The 18,229-nt window shown below is 42.7% G+C and overlaps 1 protein-coding gene across 1 annotated transcript; it reads right to left on the bottom strand.

Annotated features, from left to right (window-relative positions):
* Positions 1 to 1,446: 1,446 nt before the first annotated feature.
* On the bottom strand, positions 1,447 to 8,735 carry Lmod2 (leiomodin 2). The gene is made up of 3 exons (XM_051175767.1): positions 8,272 to 8,735; positions 2,023 to 3,387; positions 1,447 to 1,497 (listed from the first exon to the last, which is right to left on the bottom strand). Exons 1-3 carry the CDS (start codon positions 8,542 to 8,544, stop codon positions 1,471 to 1,473), a joined length of 1,665 nt encoding a protein of 554 aa, XP_051031724.1. The 5' UTR covers positions 8,545 to 8,735; the 3' UTR covers positions 1,447 to 1,470.
* Between the last annotated feature and the right edge of the window lie 9,494 nt (positions 8,736 to 18,229).

The following is an 18,229-nucleotide window of genomic DNA, read 5'->3' as shown; positions in this document are numbered from 1 at the left end:
AACCTCTGCCCCCTCGTTTCTCACCTATCAAGTGGCGATAGTACCTCTTAATGTCATGAAATAAACACTAACCTAGTTAAGAAAATGACCCTCATCTACTGCCCCCTGATGTGAATTTCAGGCACTGATTAAACAGCCTCTGGAACCTTATTTGATTCCAGTTATTAAGAGATGGAATGAGCAGAAGAAATAATCCGGAGGATTACTATAAGTCTTTCAGTGCAAAACATGATCATCTTCATTGGAAAGAACTGAAAGCTCTGCCCATGAAGCCAGGCGCTGTTTAGATGGCTCAGAGCACCTGTAGGCCACGAGCGATGGCACAAATCTGAGTTACTACAAAGGATCAGGAACATGCAGAGGAGGAGGGCTGCATACCACGTTCCTCTTACTTGAATTCCCAGGCCTCTGGAAGAGGTGGGATCACTGTTTGAATGAGGAACAAACATGCCTATGTCCCCAAGTGCACTTTTGTGGATGTTGACATCACTCAAATTTGCCTCAGATAAAAAAGGAAGGAAGAGAAGGAGAGAGAGACATAGGGAGAAAAGGAAGACAAAGGAAAGAAAGGGGGAGATGTAGGGATAGGGGAAGGAAAGGGAAGGGAGAAAGCAAAGGCTGGGAGCGGGAGCTAGGGGGAAAGTAAGTGTAAATGTAAAGACAGAGAGACGGAGGCTGGATGTGAGGGGAGAGCCGAAGTTCCTCTTCAGCATCCAAGGTAACTGCATGTTTACCTTCCCTCATTTCCTGAGTTTCTTAGGGAGGAAACACCCTAAGAAAACTTTCTAACATCCCACCTTCTCCTTTCTAGAAACTGTTGATTAATAGTGTGATTAGACTGACTTATGGCTGTCTATTGGACTTACGAAAGAAAACACAGGGACCAAGGCCGCCATCTTGTTTGCATAACAACGAATCCAGGGAGATGGCAAGTTCTTTAATTTCATCTTCTGGAAAGAGATTTGGTCAGAATTTCTTGGGCATGAAGAAAGCAAATGATAAGGGCATGAGCCCTTTTGGTGTGAGAACATAATGATTTTAATATTTACCAATATTACATACATAGCCAGCAGATGTATTAACTCACAGAAAAATATTAGTTTCTCTTTAAAAAAAACAAAACAAAACTTTAATCTAAGGTTATTGGGATTACAAAAATAATAGCAAATTTCTTTTAAGTGATTTGAGCTCAGTCACCAAGACACCAGAGATGCAAAGAGATCTTCTAAGGCTTCTGCCCATAGGAAACTTATGACATTTAAAAAAAAAAAAAGTTTATTTTCATATTTACAGAAGGAACATGCTGATTGTTTGTTTCTTAAAATTCCCTTTGGAATTCCATAGTGGTACTATCTTTGAAGTCGGGGAGTATCTCAAATTAAAGAAGGCATTTTGGAAACAGCTTACAATGCATCTCAGGTCACACCGCTAAACAGTTCCGGGTCCTCTTCTACAGACTGCTTCCTGCTTCTATCTCAGAGCGTCGGGAACTTCCACCTACAAAAACAGGGCGTTGCTTTTCAGTGAAGCAGCAAGCAAGTTAAAGTAAATCACCATCATCATTTGCTGCCTCCCCTAGGGTTTATCTTTAGCGGTATTCCCTGAGTGGAAATTTGAATATAGATTATGATCACAGAATGGCATCCACATTTATAAATTTGGTGGTGAATCACTTGTGGTTTTGTGGTAAAAAATTCTGACAAGTGATGAATCTTTTTAGAATGCAGATAATATTTTTTTGTTTTGTTTTCCAATTAGGCAACTCTTGAGTTTTTCTATGTAGGAGTGTCATAAGATGATGATCCTGGCTGAGATAATAAGTTGGCAGGAATGGAAATGTGTTCATTCTTCACTCAATGTACCCACCCTGAATGCTGACACTTGGCATGCTTGCTCTCACATGCACAGATGATTAAAAGAATAGTCAGAATTTGGAGAGGTGGCTTTGATAGATAGCATCCATCCATGGAGGCTGATTCATTGAATCAATTTCACCTTAAGGTCTAATCTGGGGTCACTTACCCTCCGTAGTTGTCTTATGCTGCTCCCCCGAATGGCTTCCATGAGGTTCTCATGAGCTGATCTTTGTGGCGTGGACGGCCGGGAGCTGTCTTCCAATTTTTTCTCTTGCACTGACCTCAGAGAATTCTTTATTTCCTTTAGGATATTGTTTGGCTGTTTCTTAACCTTTTTCCCCTTTTTCTTTCGCTGTCCATTTTGTAGGGCCCGCTGGGCACTTTCCTGTTGTTTAATGACTTCTGCGATGTTTCTGGTGATGAGCTTTTTCTCTGGCAGTGGAGGGGGAGGGGGAGGGGGAGGAGGAGGTGGCAGCATGTGGGGAAGGAGAGGAGGAGGGGGTGGAGGAGCAGGAGGAGCTACAGGAGACTGAGGCCTGCTTTTCCCAGTGTGGACTTTCTTGGAGATTTTGGGCGATGACCATGGAGATTGCCTTGGAGATGCATACGGAGAAGAGCCTGGTGTTCCTCTTTGCCAGACTTTGGTCCTAAGAGTAGCTCCCCCATCATACCCCTCTTGCTGTTTTTGCTCCTGCATGCGCTTTTGCCTCTGTTTATCCATATTCCTTGTTAGAATGCTCGTCATACTCATTCTTGGTCCTGGGAGCTCAAAATGGTACCCCAGCCTCAGCAGCGTCGTGTTCTCCTTGAGCAGCTTGACAATCTCCATCTCCACTTGGGAGCCCATGATGTGTCTCTGGTTGTGGAAACGCAGCTCCGTGAGCACCGTGTTGTGCTGCAGGGCTCTCATGATGGCCAGGATCCCCTTGCCCGTGATGAAGTTGGACTCCACATTGACACTGGTGATGTGCTCGTTGACCTTGAGCATTTCTGCAATGGCGATTGCCGCAGCGTCATCAGCATGCGTGTTGGCCAGACTGAAAGACTTCACTACAGTGTTCTCCCTGAGAGCTTCAGCGAAGCGGGATAGGGTCTGCGAGGTGATGTTCTCAATATTGTTCAGATTGACCTCTGTTGTGTCGGGGTCATTGTTTTTAATCTTTTCCAGGGCATCCTCGATAACAGTGGGGTTTCCACAAGGGTGAATGGCAGCTGGTGACTCTGTGTTCCTCTGTGTCCCTCCACCGTTGCCATTGGTTAAATTTATATTTTCTATTTGACTTTTAAATGTCTTTGGCTTAGAGTTGTCTGAGTTAATGCTGTTGTAGTTTACAGTTCCATTAATATGCGTTGTGGCTTCCGTTGTAGTTTCCTCTTCATCACTGTCCTCTTCCTCCTCTTCTTCCTCTTCCTCTTGAGATTCCTCTTGTCCTTCCTCCTCCTCTTCTGTACACACTTCCTCAGAGACTTCACTGTTGCTTTCTGTGAAGATCAGTTCTTCCTCACTCTCTTCCTTGTCTTCTTCTGCAACCTAAGGAGTGTATTGACACCATTAAGGTTTTCACTAGACACCATTAAGGTTTTCACTAGACGCACATTCATCGGTTTCCAAAAGTCCTGTAACATGGTCTGGAGTGAACAGGACTAGCAAGCCTTTGCTTCCAACCTCTGTAGTTCAAGTGACCAAGGTCAACATTTTGTTGCATAACCACTAACAGCTTTTCTGTAAACCTCTATCCTCTACAAAGCAGCAGGCATTGATTGAATCAACTATGTGATCAGTTTTTTTTCTAGTTTGAACACATAAGTCAGAGCTTCAGCTTATTTATGAAAGTGCCAGATAAATCTTTCAGCATTTTAGGCCTAGCAAGACATCTCAGCAGATAAAGGTACTCTCAGCATAAGCCCAGTGGAGTTCAGTCCCCAGGTCCTGTGACCTCTACATGTGCCACCATAAATAAAATAAGACACTTGAGCATATTCACGACTCATGTTGTTCCGCTTTTGCAAATCTATACCTCCCTCTGGAATCAGTGCACCGTCCTGTCCTACTTCTTCACACCAAACAAGTCTGACAAAAAACAAACAAAACAAAACAAAACAAAAAACCCCAAAAGGATACGGCAATGAATTCCCTTTTCTTAGTGCTCAAAAATTTTACCAGGCCCTGTTATCCTGGCTAATTGGGAGATTGAAGCAAGTGGGGAGTGAGTTCAAGGTCAGCCTAGGCAACTTAATGAAACTGTCTCAAAGAGAGGGGTCCAGGGCTGGGAACAGAGCCCGGTAGCAGATTGTTTATTCCGCAAATGGTCAGTCAGTTGCAGCTGTGACCAAGCCAAGTGCCCTCTGTCCTCTTTGTCTCCAGGTAGAGAAGCACACGCATGCTGTTTGCTGCTGCTAGCTCTAGCATTTGTCTATTGTGTGATTGCACCCATCACCTGAACTTGGGAACTCCACACTCCCTAGAGCCTCTGCCAATCAGGGCAGATCAAACACTGCCCTCTGGAAAAACAACAAACAAGCAAAATCCACGTGGAAGCCGTGGTAAAACTTGACAGGCTGCAGAAGACTAGCTTCCCTAGGTCCAAACCAAGCAGTGTGCAGTATCAGACAACAGTAGAAAGCATCAGCCCCAGGCCAGCCTGGGGCTTTACACTTATTTAGCATTCATCAATTGTAAAAGGCTTTTGGGTAAACGAGATTGATTCTAGCTTTGACACCTCTGTTCACTCTCAAAGACTACTTTCTCTTCTTCGTGATTTCTTTTATTAGAAAAAATCTTGGAAATGTTGGAAGGGTCCCTTTTCCTTACTGTCTTTATGAGTCTTCCTCCTTACCTCTTTTGAAGCCCCATGGCCCTTGCCCTCCCCCCCCCCCCCAGCCTGTTCCTTCCTCTACTTCCTCTGGAAGCGCTTTTTTTGTGTAACTTCAAGGGGCGTGGCTGTCTGCCGCATGTGAATGGTGCTTTGGAAAACACTCTGTTGGTTTCCAGGTTTGTCTGCCCAGTTGTTGTCACAAAATAGCTTCCAGTTAGCTACACTTGTTTGGAGTGGCAGGCACCAAGTGGTGGCCTGGGAAAGGTCAGCCTCTCCTGGGATGACCTGTCCAGTCTCAATTTACTTGATGTATTAGGAGAAGGGAGAGGGTGTCTGTCTGTCTGGCCACTTGTCTATCAAAGGGTTGGAGGGACAGGAGACATAACTCAATGACACAAAAAACCCTGGAAGGAAGTAAATGGATCATTTAGACAGAGCCCTGACACCCCCCACCCCAAGTCCCTTTGCTTTGTGTAAGTGCTTGTAACTGGGTTCCCCATCAGCTACCTAAGGGTGTGCCTTTTCTCAAAATCCCGAGTATCCTGCCTTTCATACGACCATGAACTCTTTAGTCCTTAAAGATAGGGCTCGCTACAAAAGCTGTTCGCCTTCAAAACACAGCCGAAAACCCCATCAGTTCTCTAGCAACGTGAGCTGTTACGTAATATCTAATGATGCCTCTTCTCAGGAGGCTTTCTTTAACACTTCATCCCTGAGGTGCTTTCCTGTGACACTTCTCCCCAGAAGCTATGTCTCACACTTTAACTACTTGTTTGCCATTTTCTCCATAGAGTGTTTTCCTCACCTAGCACAGCGCTTAGCATGTTACAGAGGCTCATTAAACATTTGTTTACTGCGTAGATGATCCAAGTTGATGTTGTTTAACAGCATCTCATAGGCCTGCCTATACTTGGAAGAAAATACTGGTAAGGTCAGGTGTGGTAAGGCGACCAAGTGTCCTGGCTCTTTACCGGAGCCTGGGGCGTTTACCAGGATACAGGAATTTTCTAACGCAGTCCAGGGCAATCTGAGATTGTTGATCACCCCACGAGGGGAGCACGTGGGTGAAAAACAACAGCAAGAGGGAAAGGGAGAGGAAGAATGGCTCCCAGGACCATCCCTGCTTCTTTATGAATCAGTTCTGCACTGGAGGGGAATGGGCAATGGTTTCCTACATCTGCTTTAGAGTTAGGTCTGATCCTATGGGAAATGGAAGTGGAAAGATGGACATTGAGGAAGAGGTGGGAGGGACTGAGTAGATGGAGTAGATGGAACACAAGGAGGAGACAGCCAGCCGCTTCTGAATATCTCCACAACACCATCACTTCTGTAAGGAAGCAAGAGGCTTGGCTTTCAGTCCCCATCCTGGTTGTCCCTATAAGGAACTGGTTGACTTTAGACAAACCACTGAGCCTTTCTGGGTCTCAAGAAAATGAGTGATTCTCATAGTCCTAATGTTAGCGTATATCCTAGTCACCAGATGGAGTTAAGACCATAGCTAGTTGGGCCTACCCTAATAGTTTCCCATCTCAGATCCTTTTGAAGTACCAGGCCGTGTTCTTCCTGCTGGGCAGGGACCTACATGTCTGAGAAACTGCCTCATGCCTGTGTCTCTAGTTTCGATTCCAACTTGACTGACAAGCTGTTGCCCTCACTTAGGTTCCTTAACTTTTCCTGGTCCCGGCTCTCGAGTGAAGAAAGGTAAGATGAGATGAGCTAATATGAGAAAAGTCATTGGCACCTGTGGCTTCGATCCAGCAGCTCCTCAAGTGAGGAGAGCTGAACTGTGGCACACCCAGGGTGCCCCAGAGCTGATGTAGTACACATTTGTGTCAACCTAGGTGGACAGAAAAAAGTCTGCCACTCACCAGGTGCTGCACAGAATCTTCCTAACTCTTCACAAAGCCAGTAGCCTCACCATCCCCACCACCCATCCAGCCGCCATCCAGACCCCGGCTCCTCCCCATCGAACCTCTGCACAGTCACTGAGGCAAGCACCTGCCCCCCTTTCCCCTCAGCTGCTGGGAAGTTTTCCCTGCAGTGGGATTGGATTTACTCCCTCAGTCGGTTTCTGCTCAACACCCTTGTGACTGCAGAGACAGCTGGCTGGGACTGTGAAATGGGAGAAAAGTTAACCAGCTGAGAAAGGAATCAAAGTTCATAAAGAAGACAGCCTCTCTAATTGGTCTGATAAGCCACTGGCAGGATCAGCAAAACCTTTGGCAGCCTGAGGTGGGTGTCAACAACAGCTGACAACAGGCTTTGCCCTTTGGTTCCCTCTGAAGTCATAACACCATGACATTAAAATGCCTTTGTCCTGTTATTGTCATAGGGACCTCTATGTCCTGGCTTCGTAGAGGTAGTTGTATTCACATTTTAAAGGAAATTCTTTAGCAAGTGTAATAAGATGTCATTCCATTTCATCAGACTGTCGACACTCATTTCCATTCCTCACAAAAAAACAAAAACAAATAAGGAAATCCAACTCTTCAGTGATGGTTGGGGAGGAACCAACTAGCACAAATCTTAACTGGTCCCTCCTCACCTTTCCCTATGTTTTCTCACTACTGCAGCCATCGTGGCCTTGGAAGATCCTGGCTTGGTCCCAGTGGCCATTCCTACAATGACCGACTTGGGCAAAACTCACACAATCTCTCTGCAAATACAGTGCAGCTATCACCACGACCACCCCAGCTCTCAGGTTACTTCCGGGAAGGGCTGGCCACCACAAGCCTACTTATTTCGATTCTAAGTGATCTCAGTGGAGCACACAGGCTTGCAGATGGTTGTTCGCAGTCTGTTTTCTTCCATGAACTCAGGGTTTCTTTCCTATAGTAACATTCTACTGCCATAATGGCTTTCCCAGACGTTAGCCTTTTGAGCTTCCTTACAGAGATGCCTAGTCTCAGAATCCCCTTCAAGATTCTCAGAAATGCATCTGTATATGCAGGCTCCACCTGCATCCTTGGTGGCTTTCATCATTTAGATTTTATGCTAAAGCCTGCATTTTCTATGTGGGAAAACTCAAGAACTTGTTGACATCCCAGTGGGGAGAGGGGGAAGCTTGATTCACAAAAGAAACAAAAAGTTGAAGTCTCATAATGGACAGGAGGAAAGAGAACCCTGAAGGGAATGATTGTCTCTACAAGCTAACAACTTAAGGACAAAATGGGAGGAGGAAAGAGAACTCTTGACTCTTATTCCCATGCTCTTGCCATAGCCTTGAACTTAGGCATTGGAAATATAAAATGTTTACTGCTGCCTTTACTGACATCAAGTATCAGGAAATAAATGTAGTTAACTGAAAGGAAATTGTTCCAGAAACATGCTATGCGCCATCAGTGTCTTAGAGTGTTTGATGAATCATTCAAACCAACACTCTGGCTGTGAAGCATTTTCCTTTCCAGGTTCCCACTTTTAGTCAATAAAACCTCTCTCACCAAGACCATTTTGGCCTGGAAAATATTTCAGTAATGGGTACAATTGGGCTGTAAGAAAGTTTAAGTGAGGAAGATTGAGAAGCTACAGAAAACAGGGGTGTCTGGCTTGGGGTGGGGATGAGGATGATGGCCACAGCCAGGGCAGCCTTCAGAGCCTACCTTTCCACATTCCCCAAGCCGTTCCTTCTCCAAAAGTTTTTGGGACTCCTTTTCCCAATAAGCCATCAGCGCCTCTCTGCTGAAGTTCCCTGTGGGGGTTTTCTCCGTCAGACTCTTTTGCCTTAGCCCCACAGGAAGGTTTCGGTCAGGTTCAATGTCTTCCAGCTCCCTCTCAAGCTCCTTAAGCTCCTCAGCTGAGAGGGAGGCCAGAAGCTCATCCTCGTCGATGGATTCATATTTACTAAGTCCCCTTCTGTAGCCAAAAGTAGACATGGTCCCGGCCTCGTCAGACTCCCCAAGAACTTGAAGAACTGGGCATTCAAGGCGAGCAGAGGCTGACAGGGAGGCAAGTGTCAGGCTGGTCGGCAGCTGGTGTGAGGAGTGGCCTCAGGGACCTTTTAAGAGTGGTGATGCAGGGCTGTGACAATGTGGAGAGGGTGAAAGCATGGGCTGTTTTAAGCATCAGACGTCAGCTAGACATTTGAACACAAAGAATGTCACATCAGTGGTGGATGGAGGTCTCAGAACCAGCAGGGATTATTCGCAGAGTGGCCAGAGCCATATTTAGCTGAGCCTGATAGCTGATGAGGACAGGCGGAGTGTTTCAGATAGGAGGTGACATGGTTCTCCTCACTCTTTGCTCAAACAACGGAGCATAAATTCTTTTCAAGATGTCTCTCCACAGACATTAACGGCCATGAACCGACTCTTTTATTATGAACCGAGGGTGGAGAAACAACTCAACAATGTCCTATGGGTAGTTAGTTTGGTTCTTCTAGAAACATATCATGAGTTTTGGTATGATGGGGCCAGAAGCTATGATAATACAGGGTTTTATAATTTATTGTGCTTTGCGGTATACAAAGCCCTGTCATACAACTGCCTAGTTGTATGTACTTTAGACTAACAGTTTGACCCTCATTTACAGATTTTGGCAATTTCAGACTGAGAGATTAAGTGAACATTTGAAGGCTGACAGCTGGAAGGGCAGAAGGAGTCTTCTCCACTTCAACAAATGGCTGACTTCTCCTTCCTATATGTGAGTAGAAACTGGATTATGTCAATTTATCAAAGACTGACACTGTGACAGCCCAATTCTAAACATTGTCTATTTTATATCATTTAATCTCACAATTGTATGAAGAATATTATCATTATCCATATCTGACAAGCATTGATCCCTGAGAGGATGAATAACTAGCTCAGGAAAACAAAGCTAAGAAGTAGAAAAGTCTAGAATTTCAACTCAGATGGTATCTGGACTAAAAATTAGACATTAATTTTTAACTATGCCTCTGTATTCATTCTTGAGGTGTCTTACTATCTATGGAGTTTGTAGAATTTTATAATAATTTTAGGACACAGATCTATAGCTTTAGTAATATGTGTGCACAGATATATACATATATCAATACAACATGCACAACATATAGTATCTATGCATTCAGCTGGTGAATATTTAGGCTGTTTCTAGACTTGGGCTAGGAATAATGCTGCCTATTACACTTACCTGAAGGTCTTTGAATACTCATATGGTTTTTATAGGTTTTATAGGTTTTTAGGTTATAGGGCAAACTCAATTTTAGTGAAGTTGCAAGACCATTTTCTAAAATGACTCACCCCTGAATTCCCAGTGGTGGAGAGAGTGCCAGTTTCCATACATCACCTGTTACTGTTTGTTTTTTTTTTCTGGTCACAGCCATTTTAGAGAAGACAAAATGGTAGTTTTCAGATTTCCGGTTACTAATGATGTCTAGGGTAGTTTCACATGCTTATTGCCCTTGGTAAAATATTCAAAATTTGAGCTTATTTCTAAATTCAGTTGTCTTTTTACTAAATTGTGAGTTGTTTATATATTTGAGAAACAAACATTTAATGAGACAAATGATTTATATATGTTTCCTCTCATTCTTTGGTTTGCCCTTTTAGTGTTTTTAGAAGAGTGATATTTTTTTTAAATGAGGTTTACCTTATCATTTTTAATCTATCAGCTGTTTCTTGGTGCTTACAGTTAAAACATCATTTCCAAATCCCAGGGTGTAAAGACTTACTCCTGTGTTTTGCTCAAAAGTTCAGATTTGCTTTTTAGGTGTAGGCTCATGAAACATTTTGACTAAATTTTTGTGTATGTATAAAGTAAGATATACAATATATATATATATATATATATATATATATTGTAGATAAAGAGATATATAGATGGATAGATAGATAGATAGATAGATAGACAGACAGACAGACAAACTGGTGATAGAGAGATATCTACTCATCTCAGCACTATTTGTCAAGAAAACTCTATCCTTTGGTAATTATAGAAAAGGGACTGAGCACTGATGTAAGGGTAGATGTCTGGGTGGTTCTGTATGTTGATGTGTGTGAGTCGCTGCCAATGCTCCCTAGTCTCATTTTCTGTAGCTCTGTAGCACAGCTGAAGTCAGAGAGTGTTAGTTCTCTAGCTACACTCTTCTGAATGGATGATGCAATTAAATACATTTTATTTTAACTCATAGGATTCTGCCTTCAGAATCAAATCATGCATTTGATATTGATCTGAAATGATATTCAGAGAGAGGATAATAAAACTATACATGATTAACTTTGTAAAATTACTTTTCTATTTTGAAGATACAGACTATTTGTTCAGTGTGGTTGTGATTAACATGCTGAGTGATGGTTAGGTCAGATAATTAACAGCATTGAGTTTGTTTCTTATTTTGAACCAATATCACACATATGTTTTTGTGGAACACATGGCACTTTTTAAAATTAAAAGGTGGATTTGAGTTTTGGCAGTGCCATCAAGTTATGATATATATATAAATCGGCTGAACAATGACATTTTATATAAAAACAATAGCAAGTATGTTAAAAACAACTGCTTTTAAGATAATAAAATGTGTATAAATTGTAGCACAAAGTCATTATTAATGACACATCAGACACGTGGCACATGAATATTTGGGAGTAAATAATTATGTGCAGTTAGGAGAACTGTGATTCCTTTCTTTTAAGTTTTGGATATATTTAACTCATTTTTGTCTTGAAATTTACTGAATACACGTGTTAGGTTTCAATTGATTTACTTGGATTAGAGCAATCAATGAAACCAGCTGAGTCCTTTTCTTCATAGAGAACAACATAAGCATATTAAAAACAGAATACAACAAAAAGAAGGGCTATAGAGATGATTAGTCAAGGGAAGAGAAGCAAGTTGTTTTTGGGAGGGCAATGTTTCATTTCAGAAGATTTCTACAGTCAGATTGAATTTGAACACAGAGCTGGAAAAGGGCTCTATACACTCATATTATAACATATATGATGTGTGACCATGAGATAATTGCACAGATAGTCTTAGAATAATAGACTCAGATTTCAAAGGACCTTTGAAATACTCAATCCTCTGTCATTTCTGTGTTGTATTTGAACATCATCAATCAAAATATTCCTTGACAAATGGCTCGGGTCTGTATAAACTTACTTCATGTATGTTTAGTTTGTTCCTTCGAATGACTCAGAATAAATGACTTTCTTCTATGAAGTCTTGAGTTGGCATTAAAATGTCTTACCACTTGGCAGCATCATTGAAAAAAAACTTGCCTCTTGATAATGCCTGTTTCTTCAGATCAAAGACTTCTTCCTTCAGACATCTTGGTATATTTACTGTCAAACAGTCTGACTGTAACAATCACAACTCACCCCCCCCACCAGACTTCATGATATCTACTCAGAATTATTTCCCACGAACTTTAAATCCATTAAAATTCTGCCATGTGACTAAACACTGCCTTCCAGCCTTGTTCGACTAACATATGACGGATGATAAATTTTCTTGGAAAAAAAATTTCAAGGAAAAAAAAATCCAGTTGGGCATGTGTTCTAAGAGTCAGCATTTTATATTTTGGAATTTTCACTTGGTGTTTTTGTTCATTGTATGTAGAAGCAATGATGGAATTTTTTTGTTGTTCTTAATTCACTCATTCATTAAGATGTTATCTCATGATAACGTTAATTCCTTGTTCAGGGGAAACTGAATTTTCTCTTTCAACCTCTTGGGTTTCCCTTCCTGTTTCTCCATGGAAATGTCGATGGTTGCTTGTCCACTCCCTACTTGCTGCGAGACTGCAGACAGGAAAAGAGAAACCAATTCAATTTCTGCGCTCAAGGACTTGAGATTCTGGGAGAGAGTAGACAGCTGGCAACATCCATGCAGAGCAGCCCAGCCAGGCGCCAGGGGAGGAGCCAGAGCCCTGCCCAGAGCAAGATGCTGGCCAAGTCAGAGAAGGCACAAGTTCCAGGCAGAGAGAGCAGCCTCTGAGTAAGGGCCCAGGAGAGAGAGAGAGAGAGAGAGAGAGAGAGAGAGAGAGAGAGAGAGAGAGAGAGAGAGAGAGAGAGAACAAGAGTGGACACTGTTTGACAGCTAGTGGGGGTGGGGATGGAGACCAAGCAGAAACTTCCTAGATTCAAGGAATTGCTTAGGGAGGTAGTCACCCACCACATTCTCTAATAGCTGCCAGCACCGTGCCCTACTCATGCTGAGCACACAAATGTTGAATATTTGATATGAAGAGCTCTGTGGATCATGCTACGGGGGTCTTTATCATCATCCAGCAATGTGTTCATATTATCTCTGCCATGTGTCATGTTGCCCGAAAGTCTGTTGTATTGGGATTCCATGATTCCCATAGGGATTCCAGAAGATGGGGGATGGACATCATCAGTATGGCCAGAGGTTGGTAGTACCAGTCTTTCCAGAAGGCTGACATTCCACTTGTTGTTTTGTCTCTTTACTTTTTGAGTCTATCTGAATATGTTACATGCATGTTGGAGTTATTGCAAGAGCAGTTAGTGCTCTTAAGCACTGAGCCATCTTTCTAGCCCTTATGATGACATTTTTATACATATACATAGTATGCTTTGGTCATACTCTTGCTTCCCCTGACCACCAGCCCCCTCTTCTTTCCTCTTTCTATGTTGATTTTCCCTTTTAGTGTGGATTCTTCATATAAAGATAGTAACAGTGTCCTCTTAAACACCCGTGTGCACAGATCTTGGCCTAACACTACACAGAGAAAACCCCACTTGTTAAAGACTATTTTGGTGATGGTTTCTGTACTATTAGTGACTGATATTTAGGGTTATTAAGAGATTGTATTATTGTTTCTTTGTCTTTTTTGCTTTAGGCTCAAATTTCAGGGAGTATTTGAAAACTTCGGAAATTGTTCATTTTTTAAAACAATTTCTGCTATAGGCATTCCTATCTGAAACCACAAAAGACAGCTCAAGATATGCATTGTGTGAATTTAATTTTAAATTATATTTAATATTCATGTTATATAACATACAGTATCTATTTACTAGTTAATATGCCCTGTGCTTTATGGTACAATAGACACCATCACTACGAGATTTAATATACGGTATTTAATTTCAGTATGTATGAGGTATCCCAAAAGTCCAAGATGGACACCAATGTGTCATCTTACTCAGCTAAAATCTTTGAGCTGAATGACGTGCTGTGAAAACACCTAGATAGTCCCCGAGTGTCTCAGACTGCCTAAGATCAGCCTCTTGCTTTCTCTCTCTGCAGCTTCACCCCCAGGTGGCTCACACATCCTCAGCCACCGCTCGCTAGGGCCTCGGTGGGTGTTTCAGTTGCTTCTCTGACAGTGCAGTGGTGTGTAGGCATAGGTCTAGGCTCCTCGGCTCTAACGGCCTCCGAATTCCTGCTTTTTATTGGGCTGTTCCGCTTTGTCTCAACGTGAGTCTATGCTGCTTTCATTTTCTGGGCTGGAGATAGCCATGGACTTAAGTCCTACTTGTGGTTCACCAATTGCCCCACCCCCTACCCCCACATTCCACAGCACAGCCAGAGAAACCTTTGAAAGAGCACAGCTGTCACCAGGTCATTTCCTACCTAAAACCCACCGTTCTTCAGACTGAACCTTTAGCCAGGAGTTCTGCCCACCTTTCCTGCTTCTTGTGGGTCACCTTCCAGAACCCGCACTTGAGCGGTGCTGGAGTGACCTTGAACCACTCTGAGCTGCTCTGCCCGTTGTCCCTCGCACTTGCTCATCTCGCACTGCCCATTAAGCCTTTGTTTGCCTCTTGAGCTGCACTGGGCCCAGGCGCTGAGGCCCCAGGCCAGATGGAGTTCTAGGCTCCCACAAAGGTGGTTCACAGACCATGGCATTTGGGATTGCTTGTTTTAAACAGGTCTTCACAGAGAGAACGCGTTTCCCAAGGCAGGAGGCTTGCTGTCTCCAAGGCCTACCACAGTTACTAAGTGTTTGGGAGTATCTCACAAACAAAGCAGCAGGACAGAAGTGATTTAGTCGTCAAAGTGAAAATGTAGTTTTTAAAACTGACAGAAATCATGATAATTACTGGATCTGAGGTGATTCAAAAGTTTTTGTTTTATTCTGAGACTTTTTTTTTTTTTTTTTTAAGCTTTTGGAGACAGGATTTCTGTGTATAGTTTTGGAGTCTGTTCCATAACTTGCTCTATAGACAAGGCTGACCTGGAACCTGCAGAGACCCACCTACCTCTCTGCCTCTGGCTCCTGAGTGCTGGGATTAAAGGCACTTGCAGTCACTAACCTGGCTGACTATTCAGTTTTTAATTCACTGTTTGTGATCAAACTCAAGGCTTCTTGCCTGCTAGACAAACAAACATTTTAACACTGTAAACGGAGTAGCCACACTGTGTAGCCCTCAGCCTTTTTGCTGCCCAGAACTGTCTTCAGGAAAGCCTTCCTATTTGTAACACAATGACCAACTCCTCTAATTGTCTTTGCTCTGGGTCACCCAAATTTTTTCAGGGCCCAAGGTCCACGCTTTTTGGTCACTGTTCCTTCATGGTTTAATTCACACCTAAGAACCAGCCCATCTGCCTAGTAGGCTGTGGTACAACCTCAGGGTGGTATGTTTACTCATTTTATGAATGCCTTATTAATTTATTTACCTATTTATTTATAGTGATTCTGTGAGTTGGACCCAGAACCCTGCTTACTTCAAAGAACCACTCTATCACTGAGCTACATCCCCAGCCATATTTTCTTTTGAGATAGGATCTCGCTGAACTCAACCTGTGGCCTCGATGGACTTTGAACTTGTGAGCTTCCTAAGTGGCTGGGAGTTCAGGCAACTGCCACTAGGCCAGACATAACTTTTTGTTTTGTTTTAATTATCCCTAAGTTGCCTTGGAGTCACAGCATTTGTGACTCAGGAAAAATGGAAAATTATTTAATTTCACAAATGTCAAGGATTTTTTTTGCCTCCTTTATAATTACTAAGTTTTACCTAACCCTTTCCTGACTAGATGCAAAGTTGCCTCCTGCAATCAGTCTACCATGCTTCCCACTTTACACAGAAGGGCCCGCGTTCCAACATTTCTTCCAGATGGCTTATAATAAGGCTGAAGCGTGTAGCAGTTCCTAAGGAAGTTAAGCTTCCGACTTTGCTCAGGCTGTTTGCTGGAGCTTTTCAAACGAGCAGAGGAAGGCTTCCAGGGGAGAAGGTCAGGGAACGGCCAGGCTCTGGACAGAGGGCAAACACATGCTCCAGGGATCAGATGAGAACTGATGATTCCCTTATCAAGGCTGCACTCTCAGGCTTGGCAGACCGGCAAATCTCCCAGTTTTGCCAACCTGTGGCAGAGAGTGTGAGTCAAATTTAAAATTATTAGGGCTATTTATAATAGCATCTCACAAGTGTATAACATTTATAGTTTACGAAATGGTTTTTATAGCCACGGTGCCAGGCAGGATAACATAATATGATATCCCTCTGCTAATGTTTATTTTAACACCGTGTGTGAGATACCACTTGATGGATAAATGTGACTTACCCCATTTTGCAAAAGAAAAAAACGGGTCTGAGAATTAAAAATACCTTAATATTCATCCAGCTAACAAGCAATGCATATGATTGTGTTGTCAAATTCCAAGCTGTTTTGTGCACTGGTGTTACTGACATTTTAATATGTATCAAAAGGAAAGGCAGTCGCAATGAAAGACTGAACTGGGGAACGGAGCCTCTGTGGTTGGTCACGTATAGCTAATCCTATGTTTATCTGACTAAAATATGTATAAGCAATTGTAATGTATGCAAAAGAAAAGATGAGCTAACAGCATCAAAACTGAGACGCTAAAAAAATAAAAATACAATTTTGAGGAAAAAGGAAAAAACTAAAAACGAGAAAGAATTAAGTGAGTCCCTTCAGTCAAGCCTATCATCGCTTACAACAGACCATGCCAGGCCTGTGAAGTTCCACTTAGGAGACAGGCTGATTGGTATAGTCATCAACTGAAGTTCTAATGATCAAGTTTTGCTTGGGGTGGAGGTGAAGCTCCTTCATTGTCTCCCCAGCAACCCGAGTTATAACCAAGAGTCTTGGGGGAAGATTTGCTCTCTTGTGATGTTAGGAGGAAAGTATGGAGGACGTGTTATCTACACCATGGATGCTGTCCTTGGGCAGCCTTCTCCTCGGCTTCACGACAGCCTCTGTTTAGGAGCCAGTCCAGCTGGGAAACAGCAGCTGAAGTACTTGGATCCTGCTTCGAAGAGGGTGGGAGGGCACTGGGATCAGCACACTGCACAGGAATGTGGGGAATGCGAATTCTCCACAGACACTGGGTCCCTTTCATTTGCAGTTCCGTCAGGAAAATCCAAAGCACTGCACTGTCAGACTCAAGCCTCTAACCGACCTTTGTATCCGAAGTTCTCTTGACTTCTTGAGATCCAGGCCTCACTGGTTCTCCTTCAACACTTGCTCCTGTAATCTCCATCTTCCTGTGTTTCCTATCTGGAGCTGCTTTTCAAGGTTATAATATGTCTTTGCCAAGTCACACCCTTCACAGGATGGAAAACCCTCACTTTTAGCTCTTCAGTTTACATGTATTTGGATGTGTGTGTGTGTGTGTGTGTGTGTGTGTGTGTAAATGTTCTTTTAGAACAAGTATGAAAATACCAGAGGCTGGGAAAGCCACTTTTGTTATCTGGGATTGGGGACAAATGGGATCTGTGAAAACAACTGGCGCATGCTGCCCTTTCTGCTCTTAGTGATCTTATCAGCACAGAAAAAAAAAAAAAAGTTAAATCATGTGCTACCAGCACAAAGACCAAACACTTTCCTCCAAGCCACAAGATCCCACTGTTTAGACGGGTACTGAACAGGCTATAAACACTGTTTATCAGAGATGTGTTCCTCCGGGCCTTTCTTTTAAACTAACTTTCTTAGATTGCAATTTATGTACTATAAAACTCACCAGTTGTAAGTTCAATGACTTAAAAAAAAAAAAGCAAATTAATCAAGTTGCTTCACCATCATAAAAAACCAAGTTCTGAACATTTCTTTTGTTTCCAAAAGATTTTCTTATGCCCATTTGTAATTAACTCTCTTCCTAACACACAGACCCAGACAAATTAATGTGTTTTATGTGAGTATTCCAATGTTTAAATATTTTAAATAACTGTAACCATATAGTTTGTGGCCACCTGGCATCTTCAATTCACCTACCTAGGACATGTTGACTGAAGGTTTTTTTCACCACTTTGTGTATATTCTGCTGAAGAACATTGAGCTGTTGCTGTTTGGAACACTTCGAGTGGACAGGCTCCTGAGTCTTGATGAACTAAGGAGCTTTGCATTCAGAGCTCTAAGGTACAGTCTTATTTCTGTTTTTCACAAACTTACTAATTATAGTTCCTCATATGGAGTGGAGGTAATTAGCCCTTGTCCTGCTCTGCTTTTAGAGTAGTAACAATAATCGAATGAGAGGGACATTGTGAAGTGCTTTGTGACCTGCGAGCCACAGGACAGGTGAAGGGTGTTGCACAGAGGTGGTCTTTCAGCATATGCTAGAACAGGTTGGGTATTTCTCTAGGTTCCTTTCTCATTTGCAGATCAAATGATGATGCTGTTGAGGTGCTGGAAAAAATCTATGATCTTTGATGGCCT

Source organism: Phodopus roborovskii, unplaced genomic scaffold (assembly GCF_943737965.1).
Source record: "Phodopus roborovskii unplaced genomic scaffold, PHOROB, whole genome shotgun sequence".
NCBI lineage: Eukaryota > Metazoa > Chordata > Mammalia > Rodentia > Cricetidae > Phodopus > Phodopus roborovskii.
The sequence above is the reverse complement of the archived record's forward strand: the minus strand, read 5'-3'. Positions and strand labels throughout refer to the sequence as shown.